At 49.2% G+C, this 23154-nt stretch overlaps 1 protein-coding gene across 2 annotated transcripts in view; it reads left to right on the top strand.

Annotated features, from left to right (window-relative positions):
• Positions 1-23154, top strand: part of CCDC88C (coiled-coil domain containing 88C) — a 148302-nt gene that overhangs the window by 55255 nt on the left and 69893 nt on the right. For both annotated transcript variants that reach the window (XM_030930084.1, XM_030930083.1), the window contains exons 4-6: positions 3726-3795; positions 20040-20098; positions 21228-21311. In XM_030930084.1, the coding sequence (XP_030785944.1) occupies positions 3726-3795; positions 20040-20098; positions 21228-21311 (213 nt within the window). The remainder of the gene's footprint in view (positions 1-3725; positions 3796-20039; positions 20099-21227; positions 21312-23154) is intronic.

Raw genomic sequence — 23154 nt, 5'->3', positions numbered from 1 at the left:
TACACACTGATTTCAAAGACTGTATGAAAAAAGCATGCAGGCCGGGCGTGGTGGCTCAAGCCTGTAATCCCAGCACTTTGGGAGGCCAAGACAGGTGGATCACGAGGTCAGGAGATCGAGACCATCCTGGCTAACACGGTGAAACCCCGTCTCTACTAAAAAATACAAAAAACTAGCCGGGCGAGGTGGCGGGTGCCTGTAGTCCCAGCTACTCGGGAGGCTGAGGCAGGAGAATGGCATAAACCCGGGAGGCGGAGCTTGCAGTGAGCTGAGATCCAGCCACTGCACTCCAGCCTGGGCGACAGAGCGAAACTCCGTCTCAAAAAAAAAAAAAAAAAAGAAAAAAAAGAAAAAAGCATGCAAAGGCCGGGCGAGGTGACCCACACCTGTGACCATAGCACTTTGGGAGGCCGAGGTGGGCGGATTGCCTGAGTCCAGGAGTTCAAGACTAGCCTGGGCAACATGGTGAAACCCCGTCTCTACAAAAAAAAAAAAAAAAAACATAAACAATAAAGTATCTCAATACATTTTTATGTCAATTATGGGTTGAAATGATTATATTTTGGTTATATTGGCTTAATTAAAGTTGAATATTTTCACCTGTTTCTTTTTATTTTTTTTAAAGATGGCTAATAGAACATTTGAATTAATGTGTCTCAATTATGTATGTTGCTGGACATCCCTGGTGTCTGAGCCAGTTTTTGCTGGAAATGTGATTGATGGTCCTTGAAGGGGACCAGTTAATGACTTGGGAGTAGCTCTGGCCATAGGATTACATCTTAGGAGAACCATGGTGTTTTGAAAGGAACAACTCAGAAAGACATTGTCTGTTCCTAAAACATTATTTCTTAATTGCACAAATGACACATGTTTCTTGTGGGAAAACTAGAAAGTACTGATTAGACAAAATTAAACATCCTGTTTTGGAAGGAGAACACATACATTTTCTGGCAATATTTCCAGCAGTGTTTTGCTTAGATTAACATTCGCATAAAAATAACAATTTGCATTTTTTGCAGTGACCTTCAAATTATTTCAAAAAACAAAACAACAAAACAAGATGATTTCACATATTGCATCTTGCTTATAAACACATTCACCCTGGTACAGGGCTGAGCTTGGATAAATGGCAGAAGAAAACAACTAGCCAAGAGTTAGAAAGGGGACTGTGGCTGGTTTGCTGGTGATGACGTTTGTTCTTCCTTGGGTTGACTGGAACACTGGAGTGTGGTCTTTTTTTTCTTTTCTATTCTTTTTTTTTTTTTTTTTTTTTTTTGAGACGTAGTCTTGCTCTGTCACCCAGGCTGGAGTGCAGTGGTGTGATCTAGGCTCACTGCAACCTTTGCTTCTGGGTTCAAGCAATTCTCCTCCCTCAGCCTCCCAAATAGCTGACATTACAGGCATGTGCCACCACGTCTGGCTAATTTTTGTATTTTTATTAGAGACGGGGGTTTTACCATGTTGGCCAGGCTGGTCTCGAACCCCTGACCTCAGGTGATCCGCCCACTTTGGCCTCCCAGAGTGCTGGATTACAGGCGTGAGCCCCCGTGCCTGGCCTGGAGTATAGTCTTGAGGCTGGGAGGGAGCTATGTGACGGACAGGCTGATGCTGTTGGGCACCCTCCTTTCACTGAGTTGGAAAGCAGATTTCACTGATTTTACTGGTGTGTTTTGCCAGTAGGGCGAGGGTGTTGGAACCCTTTGGCGAACTCATGCACTTAAGAGACAATTTTTTCACATTGACTTCTACTGAGCCCTAAAGGAGGGCTGAGGCGGTTAAGCAACTCACACTATTATCCAACGCATACAGATACTTACCAGCTGAAACATGTTTGAGAAAGCATTAGCCGTCGCTGACGCAGTGATGTGTGACCCTGGATAATGGAGAAATGTGATTTCCAGCATTGAGTGGAGGGGGGCTGGTGTGTTCGGGAGTGGGGTACACCTCATGGTTTAACATCCCCTCCAGCAGTGTGGACAGGAGCCATAGAAAGACAGTAAGGAAGGACGCATGCCTCTCCCAGCATGTGGCCTCGGCCCCGTTCTAATCTGACTCAGAGATGGTCTGAGATACGCACCCGGGCCATATGGGTTGTGTAGTTATCCCCCTCTTCTCGAGAGCGAGTTAGCAGCATACTGGATATAGAGATTCCGCATGTTATGCAATAGAGCGACTTACGAAACTAGTTGTGTCTCAACAGAAACACTTTTTTAAAGGCCTAAGAGGAGCTTTCTTGGTGAAGAATTTCTATAGTGGCCACTTTTAGAATAGTTATGAAACCCACCCTCTTTTTTGTCTTCCGTAAAATTGGATTTTTTTTTTTTTTTTTTTAATTGACAGGGTTTTGCTCTGTCACCCAGGCTGGAGTGCAGTTGTGCAGCATCGCTTACTGCAGCCTGGAACTCCTGGGCTCAAGCAATCCCTCCGGGTAGCTGGGACCACAAGGGCTCAGTGCCACACCTAGCTGATTCTTAATTTTTTGTAGATACGAGTTTTTTCTGTGTCGCCCAGGCTTGTCTTGAACTCCACGCTCAAGCCTCCCACCTCAGCCTCTCAAAGTGCTGGGATTACAGGCGTGTCGACCGTGCCCTGCCAGAATTGGAATTTTAAAATCTCCTTATTTGTGCATTTGGGCACAGAAGACTGATCTGCCCCAAGAAATACTTAGGGGGATATAAGTGGTAGTCTGGGCTGTCTGCCAGCACACTGAGGAGAGCCTGTACCCAGATGAGCGGGCGTGACTGATAGCTGATGCCTGGGTCTTCTTTCCAAGCCCGTTGGTGTTAGGGCCAGAAGGCACCACCTCTGGCTGTGCAGAGCAGCTCTGATGTATCCCTCACTTAGGAAGTCCATGCTATAAACAAGAGAAGTCTCCTCATTTATAACTTGTACCAAAGACCTGCTTAGTGCTGGATCCTGAACCATCAGATTAGAAAGGCTCAGTAGCATCTCTTTAATCTTTATTCCTTATTATTATTATTTTCTTTTTTGGAGACGGGATCTCCATCTGTTCGCCAGGCTGGAGTGCAGTGGTGTGATCTCAGCTCACTGCATCCTCGACCACCTAGGTTCAAGCGATTCTTCCACCTCAGCCTCCCGAGTAGCAGGGATCCCAGGCACACACCACTATGCCTAGCTAAGAGCGTGTGTGTGTGTGTGTGTGTGTGTGTGTGTGTGTGTGTGTGTGAAGATGGAGTCTTGCTATGTTGCCCAGGCTTAGTCTCAAAATCCTGGTCTCAAGCTATCCTCTTGCCTCAGCCACCCAAAGTGTTGCGACTACAGGCGTTAACCACTGCACCTGGCCTCATTTTTTAATTGCACAAGTCATATGATAAAAATAAGGATATCTTTTAAAAAAGAAACATCATCCTGCTATCTGAGCGTGTCATCTATTGCCTTTTTTTTCCCGAGGCCTCTCTACCTATATGAACATAACTTTAGCTTTCATTTTATTTTTTAAATATGCTTTTTCTTTTTTCATAACCCCATTAAATCTCTTGTAGATATACTTTTTATTTGCTAACAATCAAGACAGAAATACAGTTAGGCTTTGACTTTCACGTTTGTTTGCGTCTTACATGCTCCTTGCTGTCATTAGCACCGTCATCATCACCACGGGATGGCTGCACACCCATCCGGGGGCTTCCTTACTTGTAATTTACTTAATCCCTCTTTATTTTTGTTCCCGGTTCTTAATGGTATCTTTTCCCCCTTTGTTTCTGCAGGAAGTTCTCCAGCAGCTGATTGTAATGAATTTGCCCAATGTTTTGATGATTGGCAGAGACCCACTATCTGGTGAGTGAAAGCCGCTCCCTTCCCCCCCTGCGGTGCCTGGGCAGTGCCATCGGCGTTGGGCAGCTGCTGGCCGTCGAGCTCTGGCTGCCAGCTTGGGCCAGCACAGTGAAAACACATGATCATTTTGCTGAGATTTTAAAGAGTGGGTTCATTACCCTGAGGCATTCAGCCAAGGACACATTTCTTCCTTAAGATTGAAGCCTCGGCTGGGCACGGTGGCTCACGCCTGTAATCCCATCACTTTGGGAGGCCGAGGTGGGCGGATCACAAGGTCAGGAGATTGAGACCACGGTGAAACCCCGTCTCTACTAAAAATACAAAAAATTAGCCAGGTGCGGTGGCGCGTGCCTGTAGTCCCAGCTACTCAGGAGGCTGAGGCAGGAGAATGGCGTGAACCCAGGAGGCGGAGCTTGCAGTGAGCCGAGATCACACCACTGCACTCCAGCCAGGGGGACAGAGCGAGACTGCGTCTCAAAAAAAAAAAAAAAAAAAAAAGATTGAAGCCTCCCAGGCCGGGCACAGTGGCTCACACCTGTAATCCCAGCACTTTGGGAGGCCAAGGCGGGTGGATCACGAGGTCAAGAGATTGAGACCATCCTGGCTAACACAGTGAAACCCCGTCTCTACTAAAAATACAAAAACAAAATTTAGCTGGGCGTGGTGGTGGGCGCCTGTAGTCCCAGCTACTTGGGAGGCTAAGGCAGGAGAATGGCGTAAACCCGGGAGGCGGAGCTTGCAGTGAGCCAAGATCACACCAATGCACTCCAGCCTGGGCGACAGAGCAAGACTCTGTCTTAAAAACAAAAAAGAGTGAAGCCTCCCAACCCCTCAGATGTGTGTGTAGAGGCTGGCGAGGCCACTGCCTTGTTCCTCCTGAGAAGATGAGTCTGGGTTTAGGTGCCTGAGTCATACCATCTGGTGGACTCACTTCCTCAGTAAGTGTGGAATCAACTGACACCATCAGGGAGTGTGGTACCTTAGACAGGAGAGTAAGAATCTCTTTAGAGAACATCTGTCTTCACTGGGGTCATGCGAGGCTTCATTCATGCTCAGTGATGGAGCTCACTGATCTGTCTTACGTCTGCCTACTGGACTCAGCTCTCCTGGTAGGCACGCGTTCTAGGTCCCTGCAGTCTCTGACACTCAGTGTGAGTTTGAAGGACTCAATGAGGCCCAGCACAGTGGCTCATTCCTGTAACCCCAAAACTTTGGGTGACTGAGGCAGGAGGATCGCTTGAGCCCAAGAGTTTAAGACCAGCGTGGGCAACATAGTGAGACCTCATCTCTAATTATAAAATGATAAAAAGAAAGAAGACCAAATTAAATGTCCTCCTAGCATCTTACAGGAAGTCAGAACTTAATCTCTGCCTGTCAGGTAACTTCCTGGGTGCATTACATGGAGTGATGCCTTGCGTTCCTTTCACCTTTGCCTGTGTTTAGCTGCACCCATAGCTCGTGGGCAGAAGTCGCAGGCCCCAGGGACAGACTTACTCTCGCTGGCTAGGGGTTCCCTTGTTCTGATGGAGACCTTGTCATCATTTTGGAACCCTAGGTCTGGGGCCTCCTGGAATAGCTGAGGGATCAAGGAACACAGGAAAAGCCGCACCTGTAGGATGGCAATAGACCGTGGATCCTAAACATTAGAGGCGTTTCCAAAAGAGACTCAGGCTTCCCTCTGTTGGCGTCTCCTCATCCTGGCCTCACTGCAGCCTGGCCATCCCCTCTCCTGTCCATATGACAGTAGCTTCCTTGTTCCGTGGGGTTGCGCTTTCTGGGCTTCAGCTGGCTGAGGTGTCTGCCTTTTGTCTGCACAAGCCAGCAGGAAGAGGAAGAGCTTCCCTGACCCGTTAGTCTTCCATGCTCTGGCCTATGGGCACCACCGCCTTACATGGGGACTCTGCAGAGGCCACCCCCGGTCCTCCTGGTGGCCCCTGACAGCAAGCGCCCTCCCCCACTTCACGTGTTAGTAGCAGGGAGCCTTTGGTTCTGCTCGCTTGCCAGCTCTGTCATGGGGCCATGTGTGTTCCGGCTTTATTTCACGGCTCCTCTGGAGAAAGGCAGGATGCCAAATGCAGTCCACGCTGGCCACAGCCCTGGGCTCCAGGGATGGGGGCACTCTCATGATTTCTGGTAACTTCAGGGAAGTGGAGCCTGTTTTGCTAAGCAGAACTCTGCCGCCTTCCTGGTTTATTTGGGGCTGGTGTTACGGGAGGAGGTGAGAGTGATGCCTGTAGAGGTTGGCGGTAGCTTACTCCTGTTGTTGCGTCTACCCTGGAGATACTGGAGGAGCAAGAGAGGGGGACAGTGACTCCTTAGCAAGCCCACCCTGTGCTTGCCATTGAACTTGCGTTAAAAATTGAATGAAAGGCTGAGCGTGGGCCAGGCGCGGTGGCTCAAGCCTGTAATCCCAGCACTTTGGGAGGCCGAGACGGGTGGATCACGAGGTCAGGAGATCGAGACCGTCCTGGCTAACAGGGTGAAACCCCGTCTATACTAAAAAAATATGAAAAACTAGCCAGGCGAGGTGGCGGGTGCCTGTAGTCCCAGCCACTCGGGAGGCTGAGGCAGGAGAATGGCGTAAACCCGGGAGGCGGAGCTTGCAGTGAGCTGAGATCTGGCCACTGCTCTCCAGCCCGGGCGACAGAGCGAGACTCCGTCTCAAAAAAAAAAAAAAAAAAAAAAAAGGCTGAGCGTGGTGGCGAGAGATTAGTTCTACAAAAAATAAAAAATCCGGGCATGGTGACACACACTCGTAGTCCTAGCTACTTTGGGAGGCTGAGGAAGATGGCTTAAGCCCAGGAGGTCGAGGCTACAGTGAGCCATGATTGTGCCACTGCACTCCAGCCTGGATGACAGGCAAGACTCCATCTTTAATTAGTTACTTAAAATTTGTTTTTAAAGGAATGAAAACGTGCTTCTGCGGTGTGGCTGCGCCCATTTCCGTTTATAGTGAGAGAACTGAGGCTCCGAGGGTTTGGATGCCATGCCCTTGGCCAGTTGGCCTGTAAGCAGAAGGGCTGATTGGAAACCTGCTCTGTCTGCCCCCAAACCTGAGCTTCTTCGTCTGTCACACGTGGACATCCATGGGTTAGGTTTAACTGTAGGCGATTGCAATATTCAGCCTTTTTTGACCTATGAAAATGGCCATTGTATATGGTTGAACCCAATATTAAACACATCCTTCTCCCTGCCTTTTCTCACCCCTCCCTTCAGCTCCGATGTCACCTGCATAGCTTGCCCACCTTCCTGCTGGCACTCCCTCTCTTCTCACCCCTGCAGGTGTCTCCCCTTCCACTGCCATCTGGAAGCCTGTCCTCTCTGCCCCGCTGCCGTCAGGCACCTCCCAACACCACAGAGATTGTTCATGGGCAGAGAACATAGGTCCCCATCTCAGGTCTGCTGCCAAACAGAAACATCTGTAAAGATGTGGATGCTGATTTTTTTTAACGGCTTTATTGAGGTATCATTTGCATGCTATAAAATACACCTATCGTAAGTGTATAATTCAGTGATTTTTTTTCATAAATATACAAAGTTGTACAACCCTAACCACAGTTTAGTTTTTAGAACGTTAAGGGGAAGCTGGTTTTAGATGGTTGACAGGTGAATTGGATGTCCCTGGGACCCCCATGGTATATAATCAGCCGACATGAATCAGCTGCTCCCAGCTCTGAAGGCGGAGTTAGAGAAACTGGACAGTGAGCGCCGGGAAAGTGAAGGACGGGAATAACTTACCCATCACCGAGGGCTCAGAGGGCCCCAGGCCGCGCTGACTGACATGCTAGACGGTGGCCTCAGCAGGCTGCACATGGAGGGCAGCGTGTCAGGGCTGGGGGACCGGGAGCTGGGTGCACAGATGAGTAGGTTTGACAGGAGTCCCAGGGTGCTCTGAGAGCAGAGGAGGCTGGCAGGGGACATCCACCAGCAGGAAGATGCAGACACCAGTGCTGGGGGCAGAGAGATGGATTTATGAAATAGCATTTTCAGTTTTAAATTGCAAAAATAGATGTGTGAAGCTTTTTTCGTTTCTTTTTAAACAAAGAACAAAGTTGGTGTGTTTTTTTAATTTGTATGGTTGCCTGGGGTGGGGTATGTGTGTGCTTTTTAACTAAATCTGTCCCCCTCATGTGTCAGGGGCTTGCTTTGTACTCTTTTTGGTGGATGCTGACACTGTACTGTTATTTATAACATTTTTTATAGTTTGGGGTAACTTTTCTGTTTTGAGCACATAGCATCACAAGCTTCCTGATTCCAGATCCCAACAGAGCATCTAGTCCACCCGCTGTCCCCCAGCACAATGATACTAAAAGACCCTGAGAGTCTATGCATTTGTCCCCTCTCTCTGACCTAAAAAAGGGAGGTGTCACAACTTACAATTTTTCTGTATGTCTCACTTAACCCCCCCTCACCCATCAGACAGAAGGGTGTTCACTCTCTTCCTATCCTGGGTGGAAGTCAAGGACAGTGCAATGACTACGAAACAGTACTTTGTATACTGAAAATTGCATTTGAAATCTCTCCTCAGCCTGTCCTGGCCCAAACTCCTCACTCCCTTATGCTGTGTCCACCCCTGGGACCGTCTCTGGGTTTCTGCGCTGATGGTGCTGTGGTTTTGCAGCTCACTCTCAGCTGCACCCGTGCCCCTGGGGATGGGAGGGTCTGTCTGGTGCCTCACTGCTGTAGTCTCTGCTTCTCCGAGCACGGCCTGGGCTCTGGCTGGGCCCTGCTTGAACCCCACCCTCACTTTTATATGACGGCTCTTATAATAGCCGGCCCCCGTAGTGAGGCAGTATGCAGGCTTCTGGGGCCAGAGTGCCGTCCAGTGTCCTTTGCTTTGTTTCCCCTCCGCCATCCTTAGCCTTCCCTTTTACTCACGTCTGTGCCTTCGCCTGGCATCCTGGGTCTACCCTCAGTGCACCCCCAGAAGCTGAGCTCTCCTCTGCAGCCCTCCTCCCCACCGCCAGCTACCCTGCTTCTGCCTGGCTGCTCCCCAGGGCAGTGTCCTCACCCCTACCCCCTGCAGTCTGCTCCCAGCATGGCAGCCCGAGCAGCCCCCTCCTCAAGTCAGCTGACTGTCACTTTGCAGCCCGCTCTGGGCACTAGGGCCTGTGCGCCTGCCGGTCCCTCTGCCAGCAAAGTGTGTAAACACCACCTGTGAGCACCTGTTCAGTGTGGCCCCACCTGTCTCTCCTGTCACATGCCCCGTCTTCTTTGTCCCGCTCTGCTTTCTCTTCTCCGTACCTTTTGGCACCTGAGAATAGACGATACTGTTCACTTATTTTTTTCCCCTCTGTGGCATTGCATGCTTTTCCCCCGCTAGGGTGCACGCTCTCCTGAGAGCAGGAATCCTGGGGTTTTTGTTGCTGTGGTCAGTGCATTCTAATGTCTAGAATGTAGACATTACATACCACCTGGCATGTAGTAGGTGCTCAGTAAATACAGCATCCATGCAGGGGGCCCGCCTTTCTGTCTTCCTCTCTCCTCTCTCCACTTGACTCCCCCATCAAGCTGGGGCCCCCGACAGGCGTTACCCACTTGCTGTCACAGATAAGAAGGCCAGCTGTTGGTGGTCAGGGTCAAGTGAGATTCATTCTCTGCCCAGTACCACTTGTCTGCCTCCCCTAGGCCTGAGATGACTCCCTGAAAACCACCTTCAGCATCTTGCCAGCTGCACAGCTATTAAACATCTTCCGCGGTTACTGATGAGTGTATTCTACGAGAAGCCTGTGAGAAGCAAGAGCTCATGTCTGTGCTGTCTGAGCAGTGAGGGAGGATGCTGGATGGAGCTAGACCAGCTCTGGGGTCCCTCCAGCTCTGGCTTCTCAGCATCTTTCTCAGCAGCCAGGCCTGTCACTGTGCCACACGCACAAATAAGGACTAGATTTGTCTGACGGGAAGCCAGGGTGTTAGCAAATTACTTTCTGCGATGAATCACAGGACAGTTGTGCTGGAAGAGAGCATTGTTTTTTCTTCCAGGGTTTGTATCCAAGTGTAATAGTGGTTTCCAGACTTACACATGGCTGATCCCACCGAAGCCATTTAGAATGGAAGAGTACGAGCCTTATAGGTGCAGAAGCCCAGCCCAGAGAGTGGAGGAGCTCATTCAGAGGCACACGGCATAGAGGTCTCCATAGGTGAAAGACAGATTTCACACCATAAATTGCACAGATGGTTACTTTTGTGGACAGTCGGCCACTGGTCTGCCCTGATGTTTCTTACATTCTCAATGCCAAGCAGGATTCCTGGGAGCCCTGGAGGAGCTGCGACTCCATGTGCACACCCTGCAGGGTCCTATCTGAATACCACTGGAACCTTTGAGAAGAGTCTTGGTGTTTCATTAATTGCTGTTCAGTGGCCTGGCCCTCTGTCCTGCGTTTTCTCTCTCTCATGATGGTTATAGAGGGTGCGCATTCCAGCAGCAGAGGAAGCACCCCGAAGAAACAGGGTTCTGTGCACACAAAGTGCTGTGACCGACCTCCCTTCTCAGCTGAGTGCAGGACTCGGCTCTATCTACTGCACCAGCTGAGGAAGCCAGAAGGCCCAACTTCTGACCTCCCCCAAATAAAAGGCTGGAGCACCTTTTCATCCTTCCTCATCTTAGCTGGCTGCCCCTTGGCCAGAGGCTCTCAAAAGGAGCTCAGCCCAGGCCCCTCCTTTAGCTCCCCTCCGCTGGTGAGATGAACAGGCCACCTCAGATCAGGAAGCCCCCAGTCTGTGTTGAGACAGGAAGGGAAGACGGGGTCCACGGAGACATTTATTCCAGGACAGAAGATGGTACAAGATCGTGCTTCACAGCCAGTGCAAGGAGGCTGATGAGTTCTGCTTGGGCAAGTCAGGAAGGCTTCCTGGAGGAGGCAATATCTGGGCAAGGCCTCAGACACAGAAAGCGAGGAAAGGTGTTCTAGGTGGAACGAGCTCAGGGGAGTGCAAGTTGCTGGGAGTCCCATGAGGAGCAGCAAGCCTGGGAGGGAGGAGGTCTTCTGTGACAGCTGAGGTTTAGGTTTCATGGGCCAGAGGAAACAGAAGGAAACCTCCTGAAACTCCTTGGAATTTAATATTTTGCCCTCTCAGTATTGATTTGCTCTCCTGCCAGCGTGTCCTTGGAGTGCTTTTCAGATCCCATGGAAACCTCTCTCTCGTAGCTCACACGGCACAGCCCTGCCTTCCTTCACGGCACAGCCCTTCAGGGGGCCCCGGGAGCTTGTGAGGGCTGGGTGTGCCCGAGGCTTGCTGACCCCCACCCTGGCAACCCAGGCACAGGCTCAGAGTCCTGCTTGTGGGGAGCCATCTTCCTGCTGAGATTGTGCTTTTAAAAATCAAAAGCCCTGTCTTCCCGGCCCTGTGGCCCTCCCAGTCCTGCCCCCGGCTCCATGCCTGCTCACCGTATGGTGTGGAGGCTAAGGGTCGGCCACTCCGGCTTCATGAGCCATTCTTGCGTTCTTTTCCCCTACCTCTGTTGTTTTTCTTTTATTTCTCCTGGCCATAATTCTCTAATCCTGTGTATAAATGTACGTGTGTATGTGTGTGTGTGTGTATATATATATGTATATATATATATATATATATAATTTTCATATCTGCAAAAAGTTTGGGGCCTTCGAATGAGAGGGAAGAAATAAGAAAAAGAAAACTAATCTTTCAGGCATTTTGATTGTTGTAAAATTTCCTCTTTCATCCTTGAGAGAGAAGGTTCAGAAAAGCAACCAAATGCTGTTTCCAACTACCCCATTTCCATCCCGCTTCTTTGCTTCTGTGCTGCTTTTTGGATCCAGAAACAAGGTCTCCAGTCCATGTGCGGTGCTGGAGCACTTAGGCCGGGAGCCGAGGCTTTCCTTTCCTAGGAAGCTGCAGAGTTTGGCTGACACCAAGCCCAGCTGAGCGTCACAGCGCGGCCCACACGCCGGCCTCTGAGCACCCGCGGATCTGCCTGGAGACCAGACTTTGTTAGTAAACTTCCTAGCGATGGCTGGGGCACACAGAGAACGCGCCGCTGGCTGCAACAGCCACACCATGGCTTCCAGCAGGCCTGCTCTCTGTGGCCGCCGCCGTCTGCAGAGGAGGGAAGAGATGCTGTTTGTCAAAGGTCTTTATGTTTGAGTTTTCCACCTGGCGGTTGGGAGGGACCCTTTCCCAGAGCATCCCCTGCCTGCCCTAGCTCCTCGCCCCCTCCCAGGGCAAACTCAGGTCTAAAGCTGCAGGCTTGTGGCTGATTCTGCTTTTCTGGTCTTCAGTTGTTTGGTGCTGGGAAATGAATTCGCGCTCTCAGCTTCTGCAGCCGTGGCAGGCAGGTGGGGTAGGAGGTCATTTTGGGGGTGAGAGTGCTCCGAGGGGCTATTTCAAAGTGTTCTACACGACCTGGGGGCAGCTGACGTCTGTTGTGCATGGTGGTGCTGGGGTATCTGTGGGGGTGGGACTGACTTGATACGGGCAGCTGAGAGACAGTGGGGTAAAGGGCCACTGGTCAGGGTGCCCCGGGAGGCTCCTGCACCATTCCACACAGGCACGCGGCTTAGCGCCTGCCAGAGTCCATGTTTGATAAATGTGTGTGCCTGGTTATGTTAATGGTGGGGGGCACATGTGGTGACATGAGGATTTCACAGGGGCCGCTCCCCAGAATGTGAGCCCGTGTATAGAGGCGCCTGCCTCCTTCCCCGTGGGTGGGGACACATATGATGGAGCATCCCCGTGAGTCCACCCACAGGGAACTCTCTACCTCTAGTATTCCTCGGCAGTGCCTGGGAAGTACCCCTGACTGTTATAATAATAAACAGCTCTTCCCGTTGTAAGCTGAGGCCTCAGGAGGGCCCTCAGAGCTGTGCCCGCTTGAGTGTTGGGGTGTGCCTGTGTACTGAGGAGAGACGACAGGGTTGTGTTCGGTGCACTGCTGTTTTCAAAGCACTGTGACAGCCTCATGAGCATCCTTATGAAATAACTGGTTTTTAAGTACAAAACCAGGGAAAGCAGTCAGTGGTTCACACCAGCATATAAGCCAGAAGAAAAGAGAATGTAGAATCAGTAAGCACACGTATGTGCCGTGGAAGAGAGAAACTGAAACTGCTCTCTTTGCTGTTCTAACCCAGGTACTTGATGCTAACAGTTAACCTCACTCAGTCAGCAAACGCTGGTTAACTAACCTGCCTGGGATCACAGGGATCAGAAGCGAAACCACATAGCTCCCTGCTTTAGAAGGAAACATAAATAAGTTAGGAGATGGTAGGTGGTGGTGGACCCGGGAACAGATCAGTCACAGTTCTGTGACTCAGCCTTTCTGAGCTACATCGTTCTGTTTCTAAGATGGAGTCATCATACCATCTTCAGGGGATTGCTTTCAGAATTAAGTCACATGGTAGCATGCTGTGTATTAAGGTACAGTAATGGTGGTCTATAGGAGGAAAGGGCAAAGTTACTCTACGGAATACGTTCAGTCCTTCCAGGTTGTAAGGGTTAAACCCTGAGCCTGGCTGGTGATTTGCAGGTCCTGGGCCTCTGTGGTTGTGGAGAGCTGAGTTAGCAAGACAGAGGAATCAGTTTCACTGCTTTATCTCTGACCCCTATTCATCTGTGGACAGGAGTCACTGTCCTTCGACCCCAGCAAGGGCAGAGGGTATGTAGTTTGAAGCAGGAAGGGCTCCCTCTTGGACAGGGATGCTTGCCTGCCATTGCTTAAATCCCCAGCTTCACACTTCAGTCATCACTTATACACAAGATTTAGTTCCTGTGTCCAGAAATCAGAAAGTGTCTTCTGTCTGGGCGTGGTGGCTCACACCTGTAATCCCAACACTTTGGGAGGCCGAGGCGGATGAATCACTTGAGGTCAGGAGTTCGAGACCAGCCTGGCCAACATGGTGAAACCCTGTCTCTACTAAAAAATACAAAAATTAGCCAGGCGTGGTGGTGGGTGCCTGTAGTTCCAGCTACTTGGGAGGCTGAGGCAGGAGAATCGCTTGAACCTGGGAGGTTGAGGTTGCAGTGAGCCAAGATTGCACCATTGCACTCCATCCAGCCTGGGCAACAGAGCGAGACTCTATCTCAAAAAAAAAAAAAAAAAAAAATGTGTCTTCTGAACATGTGCATGGCTGCATCTTAAAGAACCAAAGAGTGAAGTCAAAAAGGACTCTCGAGGTTATATACCAGTCATGGAAGGAAGATAGGTTTTGTTCCATGTGTTAACGTCCATTAACTGGTAGTCTGTGGAGTGCTGTGTTCAGAAGGATTCTGAGACCTAGTTCCACCCTGAGTCAGAAAGTGCTGTGATTGACTAATCATGTCTGCCATGGACTCAGGGCTAGCAAGTCGGGGATTTTTCAAACCGTGATATAATGCACATTTTAGAGGATGATGTATTTTAATTGTCCAACTACTTTTCTGTCCTCACCTCTGCACTTAGAAACATGTGCTGTCTGGCGGTTTCCCTTCTGTTTTGGAAGCTTATGACTGTTAACATCTGCAGCTTTCTATATAGCTTATGTTGGCCTGTCTGTCTGCATTGCGTTTCTGCTAAGATAGGCCGGGGTGAATTTCTTTGTGTCAAGACTCCAGGAAGCAGGTAGTAAGATAAGGTTTTTCTTAGACTCAGCTATTCATTCAGGACGTCCTGGGAGTCCTCCGGGGGTTCTCCTATACTCGACAGAGTGTAGTTGTGTTAAGTGTGGAGTGTGTCCTGTCTGATGTTTCTCGATCCCCGCCCCCAGCAGTTGCTTGTGACTTTTTTTGGTGTAGAAATCCACGTCGTTTTATAACCTGCCCCCATTTCTGCCTCTGAACACCAGCTCGATAAGTGTAACCGCAAAGCACTTATAATTTGACAAGCAGCGTGCGCTCTCACCTCGTGGCCTTCGCACATGCTGTTCCCTGGGCCTGGAAAGCCTACACTTGCCTACCCGACAGTCTGTCTCCTCCTCATCTGTGGAACTCAGCTCAGAGGTTATTCCCTTTAGAATCCTTGCCCTGGGCCTTGCTGCAAATTAGAAGTTCCTTTCTCGGCTTCCTGTAGCACTTACCAGCTTTCAGATTGCTGGTTTGGCTCCCAGCACATAGTAGGTACTTGGCAGGGAGCTGTCTGTAGGTTTGTTTGATCTTGGCCTGCCTGACTGTGTCACTGAGCCAGTCCTACTGGCAAGGACCCAGGAGGGAATCTTCTGCTGTGTTTTGAAACTATTCAAAACCCACAATCTGGTAGATTTGTGGAAATAGCGGTTTTTCTTACGACTGAAATCCTGAAAGAAATTGGGCATCGGCTTCTCATGAGAAATGAGGAAACTTCTGCTTTTTAAAAAAAATTTGTAGGAATCTGTAGGGGTGGGGATCACAGGATGCATTTGTTATAAGTAAATGTTTCTATTTACTCAGCCTGGTGAGAATGAGCACTGCTCTGCTTCATTTGAATGAGGGCAGAGGTGAATTTCTTACTAACCTGTTAATCACCAAAGAGTTTAGTTTTTTCCTAGTAATATTTTTCTAAACTTAATTCTCTATGTTTAAAGCCTTTTTTCCTCCTGTTACAAACCTTAGCAAACAGGAATCCATACTTTTCTAACCTGTGCTGTGGGTCAGATTGAGTGTTTTCTTGATGTCTGATGGGTGTTGGGATGAATGAGGGAATGAATGAACTCAGGGTTGTCATGGTATGTGATTGCAGGGTGCTGAGGGAGTAGAACCCTTTGCTCTGTCACCGAGCAGCCTTGGAGCGTTGTTTTTGTGATGTTGTTTTTTGTTTGTTTGTTTTGGAGACAGGGTCTTGCTCTGTCGCCCAGGCTAGAGTGCGGTGGCACAGTCAAAGCTCACTTCAGCTTCAACCTCCCAGGCTCAGGCGATCTTCCTACCTCAGCCTCCCAAATAGTGCACCACCAGGGCTGGCTAATTTTTTTTTTTTTTTTAATTGAAATGGGATCTTGGTTGGGCGCAGTGGCTCACTCCTGTAATCCCAGCACTTTGGGAGCCCAAGGCAAGCAGACACTTGAGGTCAGGAGTTTGAGACAAGCCTGGCCAACGTGGTGAAACCCCATCTCTACTGAAAATACAAAAATTAGCTGGGCATGGTGGCGTGTGCCTGTAATCCCAGCTACTTGGGAGGCTGAGGCAGGAGAATCGCTTGACCTCAGGAGGCAGAGGTTGCAGTGAGCTGAGCTTGCATCACTGCACCCCAACCTGGGTGACAGAGCGAGACTCCATCTCAAAAAGAAAGACTGGGCACAGTGGCTCATGCCTGTAATCCCAGCACTTTGGGAGACTGAGACAGGCGGATCACGAGGTCAAGAGATCAAGACCATCCTGTTCAACATGGTGGAACCCCATCTCTACTAAAATACAAAAATTAGCTGGGTGTGGTGGTGCACACCTGTAGTCCCAGCTACTCAGGAGGCTGAGGCAGGAGAATCGCTTGAACCCAGGAGGCAGAGATTGCAGTGAGCCAAGATCGAGCCACTGCACTCCAGCCTGGCAATGGAGTGAGACTCCATCTCAAAAAAGAAAAACAAAAAAGGAAAAAAAGAAAAGAAAAACAGGGATGGTGGGGGGGGGGGGGGTCTCTGTGTGTTGCCCAGGCTGGTCTTGAACTCCTGGATGTAAGCGATCCTCCTGCCTCAGCCTCCCACAGTGCTGGGATTACATGTGTGGGCCACTCACCTGGCCTCAGAGTGCAGTTTTGAGCCCTCCGGTGTGTGAGCAAGGTTCCTGCTCTCTTCCTTGCTCTCAGAACACCATCAGTGAGCTTCTCCAGCCCTTTTCCCTCTTTTACTTTGCTGTTGTAATCTGCTTTGGGCTGGGGAAATGGATCACCAGTTGTCTAAATGATTCTACAGTGTGATGTAATTAGTTCCTTTGGGGACTTTGCTCTGCATAGAGTACATGAAGATTTTCTGTGCAAGCCCTGACTTCTGTTTAGGCTGATCTCAGACCCTTAGTGCTCTCTCAGTGTTTCGGCTCCTCTGGTGGGTACAGTACCTGGTGAGTGGCCTTTCAAAACGCGAGTCTCATTGTAGGAAGACAAGCCAGTGATGGCAGGGAAGGGTCTGTGCCTCTTATATCCAGCATGGGCATGCGATGAGCCCTTGCCAGTGATCTGTGGGCCAACAGAAGGAAAAGGAGGAGGTGGGTGACTTGGGCTGAGCCGGCAAGCACTGTCAGAAAGACTGATTGGAGGCTTTGTTAACACTCATGTGGGCATTCCCTTTTCTCTCTCTCTCTCTCTCTCTCTCTCTTTTTGAGACAGAGTCTCCCTCTGTCACCCAGGCTGGAGTGCAGTGGAGCGATTTCAGCTTGCTGCAACCTCCACCTCCTGTGTTCAAGTGATTCTCCTGCCTCAACCTCCCAAGTAGCTGGGGTTACAGGCGCATGCCTCCACGCCTGGCTAATTTTTGTATCTTTAGTAGAGTCGAGGTTTCATCACGTTGGCCAGGCTGGTCTCGAACTCCTGACCTCAAGTGATCCTCCCACCTTGGCCTCCCAAAATGCGGGGATTACAGGCATGAGCCCCCGCGCCTGGCCCCTTTTCTCTTTATCGAAACTAAAGTTAAGTGGCTGATGAATAGCTCTGTGTTAATAGGGAAGTGAGTCACTGTGGTGATATTTATTCTGTGGATTAGAGTGTCTTGGGCCAAATAAAAGATCTCAAGTAAAAAAATAATAATAATACTAAGACTTTGAGAATTTTTCTTTTTCAAATATTGACGAATCTCTAAACTTACTAACAGGAGAAGGATTTAACCTTAGAAGGTTGCTTTGCAACGCTGAGCCTTTTTCTCAGGTGTGTCCTCCAGAGCAGGAAAGTGGCCTTTAGACCCTGTGGTCCAGCCCACCAGTCTCTCCCTTCCCTGCCTTCAGGCTGGGGGGTGGGGTGTGTTTCTGGTTCAGTGAACCCCCCAGTTCCCAGTTCTGAGGCTTGACAATGATGTCATTATCTCAAGGAAGGCCAATTTTAGCTATTTCTCAGTTGAGGGGTCTTAGGAGGAGGTCACATTCATTCACTACTTGTACTCAGGGATCTGAAATGAACCACAGCATTGGTTCTCAGGACGGTGGTCTGGTTTTTTCATCCCAGCAGTCTTTGATGCTTTGGGCCACTGTAGCCTAGTGTGTGAGTCGGTTAAGTCTTTCAAGAGAAGAAAGCTATTTCTGGCATGTCCTTTCTTCCTCAAATACAACAGAATATAACGAAAAAGTCAGAACACATAGTTTTTTTTTTCTTTTTCTTTTTCTTTTTTTTTTTTTTTTTACCTGAAAGGGAACCCTGCACATTACCCAGGCCATTTTATAGATGTGGAAACTGAGGCTTGGAGACAGAATATGGCTTGTCTGGGACACACAGTTCCTGGGTGACCAAGCCCGTCGTCTCGGCCCAGGTGTTCTGCTGCCGTTTAAGTGTTTGAAATATATAAACAGGTGAAGATGCGTTCAGCCTCAAGCACAATCAGAGAGAGCTCAGAATGACGAAACAGGATTTTTGGCCTGATTGACAAAGTTGAGAAAGAGTGGTAGGGTAGCTGCTGGTCAAGGGTAAGAAAATGGGAATCACCACATATGTCCCATGGTGAAATGGTAAAGCCTGTCTGCAGGGCAGTTTGTCAATATGAAAAGCTGAAAAAGGGAATGCATAAAGAATTAGCTACCATGATATTCTTTATAACATTGTTTAGATTGACATATTTTAGGGCCGGGCACGGCGGCTCACGTCTGTAATCCCAGCACTTTGGGAGGCCAAGGCCAACAGATCATGAGGTCAGGAGTTCAAGACCAGCCTGGCCAACGTGGTGAAACCCCATCTCTACTAAAAATACAAAAATAGCAGAGCATGATGGCAAGCGCCTGTAATCCCAGCTCCTCGGAAGGCTGAGGCAGGAGAATCACTTGAACCCAGGAGACAGAGGTGGAAGTGAGCCAAAATTGTGCCACTTCACTTCAGCCTGGGTGACAGAGTGAGACTCTGTCTCAAAATATATGTATATATTTATATCTATAGTATATATTATATTTATATCTATAGTATATATTTTATATATATATAATATATATAAATTGAACCTCTGGAAGGGGATTGGTTGAGTAAGTTAGTGGCCTTGCTTTACAAAGTAAGTATGTAACCATCAAAAAGGTGTGGTGGCTCACACCTGTCATCCCAACACTTTGGGAGGCTGAGGTGGGAGGATTGCTTGATCCCAGGAGTTCAAGACCAACCTGGGCAATATTATGAGACCCTGTCTACAAAAAGTACAAAAGTTAGCCAGGTGTGGTGGTGCACACCTGTAGTCTCAGCTACTCGGGAGGCTGAGGTGGAAGGATCACTTGAACCCAGGAGGTGGAAGCTGCAGCGAGCTATGATTGCACCACTGCACCCCAACCTGGGCAATAGAGTGGGACCCTGTATCCCCCCCCAAAAAAGGATGTCTTTATGTTATCTTAGGGAATTTACTTTAGAATACTCCAGCCAAACAAACTTAAAGAGGGAAGGAGGAGGCGGGTAGAGTGAGAGGTGCAGAATGTTGATCATGTGAGGCTGAGTGTATTGTGAAGGTTCATTATACTGTCCTCCCATGTCTGTTTGGAAATTTGCATGATAAAAAGGGGGAGGTTGTATACAGCCTTATTTGAGTGTCAACTCAGTATTTCCTGTGGGAGTCGTTCTCTCCCATTGTGTACTTTGCTTACCTGATGCGCTAAAAAGGGATGCTGATGTTACGGTTCATTAATTATCACAGGGAGATATTTATGACATATTTGAATGGAATGGGGCTTCAAATAGTTATGTACAGAATTCTCATTTGGTTTAAAAAGTAAATAAGGCTGCGTATGGTGGCTCACACCTGTAATTCCAGCACCCTGGGAGGCTGAGGTGGGCGGATCACTTGAGTCCAGGAGTTTGAGACCAGCCTGGGCAACAGGGCAAAGACCTATCTCTTCAAAAAATACAAAAATTAGCTGGGCGTGGTGGTATATGTCTATAGTCCCAGCTACTAGGGAGGCTGAGGTGAAAAGATCGCTTGAGCCTTGGGAGGTCAAGGCTGCAGTGAGCTGTGGGCCTGCCACTGTACTCCAGCCTGGGTGACAGTGAGACCCTGTCTCAAAATAAAAGAAAAAGTAAATAAAGTGTCACATGGAAGATCGATGGAGTGTGTATACCTAAGTGAATGTCACAGAGTAGAGAGATGATTTTTTTTGTTTATCTGATTTTTTTTTCCCCTACAGTAAACATGTCACTGAAATTATACCAGCAGTTAAGCTGAGTTAAATGTGTTGCTTTCTTGATCTAGGGAAGAGCATGGAGGAAATCAAGAAGGTGCTGCTCCTGGTGCTGGGCTGTGCCGTCCAGGTAGGGATTGGGCAGGGCTGCGGCAGAGGGAGCTCTCCCAGCCTTCTCATATTGGGTTTGTGGGACTGGAACCAGCCCTTAGCTTAGGTGGGAGGATGCTCCTTTCAGTCCAGTATGACAGAAGGCCGCTGGGTACCTGGAAGAGAGTGGCCATTGTTTTAGGTGGCAGCTGTTTCTAGTACTAGGGCACCTTGGGCAGGAGGCAAGATGGGGATCCCTCAGGCCAGGGTACCATTAGCAAATCGTCCCCAGTGTAGGAACTGCTAGAGCAAGGATCTGCAAACTACAGCCTGTGGGCCAGATCTGACTTGCTGCCTGTATTTGTAAATAAAGTTTTATTTGGCCGAGTGCAGTGGCTCATGCCTGTAGTCTCAGCACTTTGGGAGGCTGAGGTGGGGGAGGATGGCTTGAGGTTGGGAGTTCAAGACCAACCTGGGCAACATAGTGAGACCTTGTCTTCAGAAAAAAATAGAAAACATTAGCTGGGTATGGTGGCGCATGCCTGCCGGCTACTCAGGAGGCTGAGGCATGAGGATCACTTGAGTGCAGGAGTTTGAGGCTGCAGTGAGCCATGATCATGCTACTGCACTCCAGCCTGGGTGACAGCGAGACCCTTTCTCAAATAAAGTGTTATTGGAACACAGCCTTATGCCCGCCTTCACATGTTGTCTGTGGCTGGTTTCCCACTACAACGACAGAGCTGGGTAGTTGTGACAGAAGCCAAATGGCCCACGGAGTCTAAAATATTTACCATCTGGCTTTTTACACATGATGTTTCCCACCCCCTGGCTTAAACCAGGTGTTCCCTGTCTTTACGTATTTAAGAATCACCTGGAGAGCTTGTTTAAAACGAAGCGTTCTGTGTTCCACCCTGGTCTTTTCAATCTCGGTGGGGGCTTACGGATGGGAGTTTTAAGAACAAGTTCCCCAGGTGATTCTGATGTAGGTGGTCCCGGCAACCACTAGAGACACATCAGCGTAAGGGCTGGCAGGAGGACAACAGCGTTCTTCGTTATGAAGAAGCCCGGGGTGGGTGGTTCCTTTTGAAACTGTCATTCTGTGGCCGTGGTGGACTCAGCTTCGCCCTCACTTGAACAGTGCTTCCGTTAACACATGTAACCCTCCGCAGTGTGAGAGGAAAGAGGAGTTCATTGAAAGAATCAAACAGCTGGACATTGAGACCCAGGCTGGCATCGTGGCCCATATCCAGGAGGTAGGTGCGTGGCCTCGTGGAGGGCTCAGCTGTGGACTGCTGCGCCCATGGTAGCCGGGAGGCAAAACGTTTCTATGAGTGGAAACGTTTAAAGAATACATCACCCATTACGATTTTGCTAATCTTAGGTTTCAGACACCAGAGGCACATTGATTCTATTTGGAAAGATAGCCATCAATCAGCCAGCTAAAATAAAATGAGGGTAAAAATAAAAATTAAAAAAAAAACACCTCAATCAAGTCGTCTTTTGTCGCCTTCTTTTTGCCTAATATGGACTCAGACTATTTTTAAGAGCTGTCAAGTGGTTGAGGCTCAGAGTTTGATTTACAGGCCCTGAAAATGTATTCTGGCAAATGTCACCCTGCTTTGAACGGCTGATCTTTATAGAGAGAGAGTCTCTGCTTCTGTCAGTGACATGGCAGAGACAAGCTGACACCACTTGGGAAGCTAAACCAGTGAGTCCTAGAGAGGCTGCCTTGGGAGACTTGGCCCATCCCCAACTCAGGCCCCCCAGCAAGGGGTCGGGAGGGCTCTGCATTGAGCATCAGCATAGTGCAGGAGGAGGAGCCCTTGGCCTTGGAGGCCTGACCTTCCCGGCCCTTTGCCATTGACGTTGGCAGAGGTGGTATCAGCTAAGGAGGCAGCCACCCTGGGGGGCAGTATCCAGGTGGAAATTTACTTTCCTGACCTCCACTTCCACACTCCTTCCAAAATACGCATATGCACTGTGTGCTTTAATTACCTTAGGGGATATGGGTTTAGCAGTCAGTGTCATTGGACAGATGAGATAAATGCATGAAGAAGATTTGCATACACAGGAACTGGTGTGTGATTGGCAGAGGCAGCTGAGCACAGGACTCCCTGGGTTGATACTGGGGAGAAGCTGTAGTTGGGCCTACCAGCTTCCACAGCTGGCTGGGGCTGTCAGGCCTGGGCTTCAGAATTCCCTGGTGCTTTTTAAAAATTGGGGTGCTGGGCCCCATGAGAGACCCACTGAGTCAGACTCAGTGGGAGGAGGGGCATAAGCATTTAAATAAAACCTTAGCAAGTGGCTGTGGTGCAGCCAGGTTGAGCCCCTGAAGCCCAGCCACACCACCCTTTTCAGAGGCCCTGAGATGTCCGAGGACTTTCCCCAGCATGGGGTCTGGAGCAGGCCTAGAACCAGCCTCTCCATCCTGTGCCCTTAGGGTGCTCTGAATCATGGGATAAGATTTCTCCTAATTCTCAGATCACCCGTATCCAAACTTATCCTTTTAAGGTGGAGAAAAGTAAGATGGTGTCTCTTCAAATTTTGAGAGATTGAAGGGCCTTTGTTGACAGGGCCCTGTCTGCTTTTTATTTTATGGGTTTGTCTTTTTTTTAGAGACAGGGTCTCTCCCTGTCACCCAGGGCTGGAGTGCAGTGGTGTGATCATAGCTCACTGCAGCCTCAAACTCCTGGCCTCAGGTGGTCCTTCTGCCCCAGCCTCCCAAGTAGCTGAGACCACAGGTGCATGCCACCTCGCCCGGCTAAATTTTACATTTTTTTGTAGAGAATGGGGTCTTACTATGTTGCTCAAGCTGAGTTTGTTTTTTTTTTGTTTTCTCTGCCTCTGTGGATTGAATAAGACTTCTTTGGGTGTGTTTCAGAGTAGATGCCCCAATTTCATTGTTCTTGTTTTCCTCTTTTGAGGCCCGAGCACTATGGTATCTCTTCCAAAACTGAGAGGAGGAGAGCTGGAAATAGACCCTGTCTCCCAGGGCAGATCGCGGGGGTGTGTGTCGAGAGGCTGTTTCATGTAGACAGAGCCATGTATCTCCGCTCCCTGGCCAGGGAAAGAAGCCCAAAGAGGCTATCTTCTGTG

Source organism: Rhinopithecus roxellana, chromosome 5 (assembly GCF_007565055.1).
Source record: "Rhinopithecus roxellana isolate Shanxi Qingling chromosome 5, ASM756505v1, whole genome shotgun sequence".
Lineage (NCBI taxonomy): Eukaryota > Metazoa > Chordata > Mammalia > Primates > Cercopithecidae > Rhinopithecus > Rhinopithecus roxellana.
This window is presented reverse-complemented; position numbering and strand designations above follow the sequence as displayed.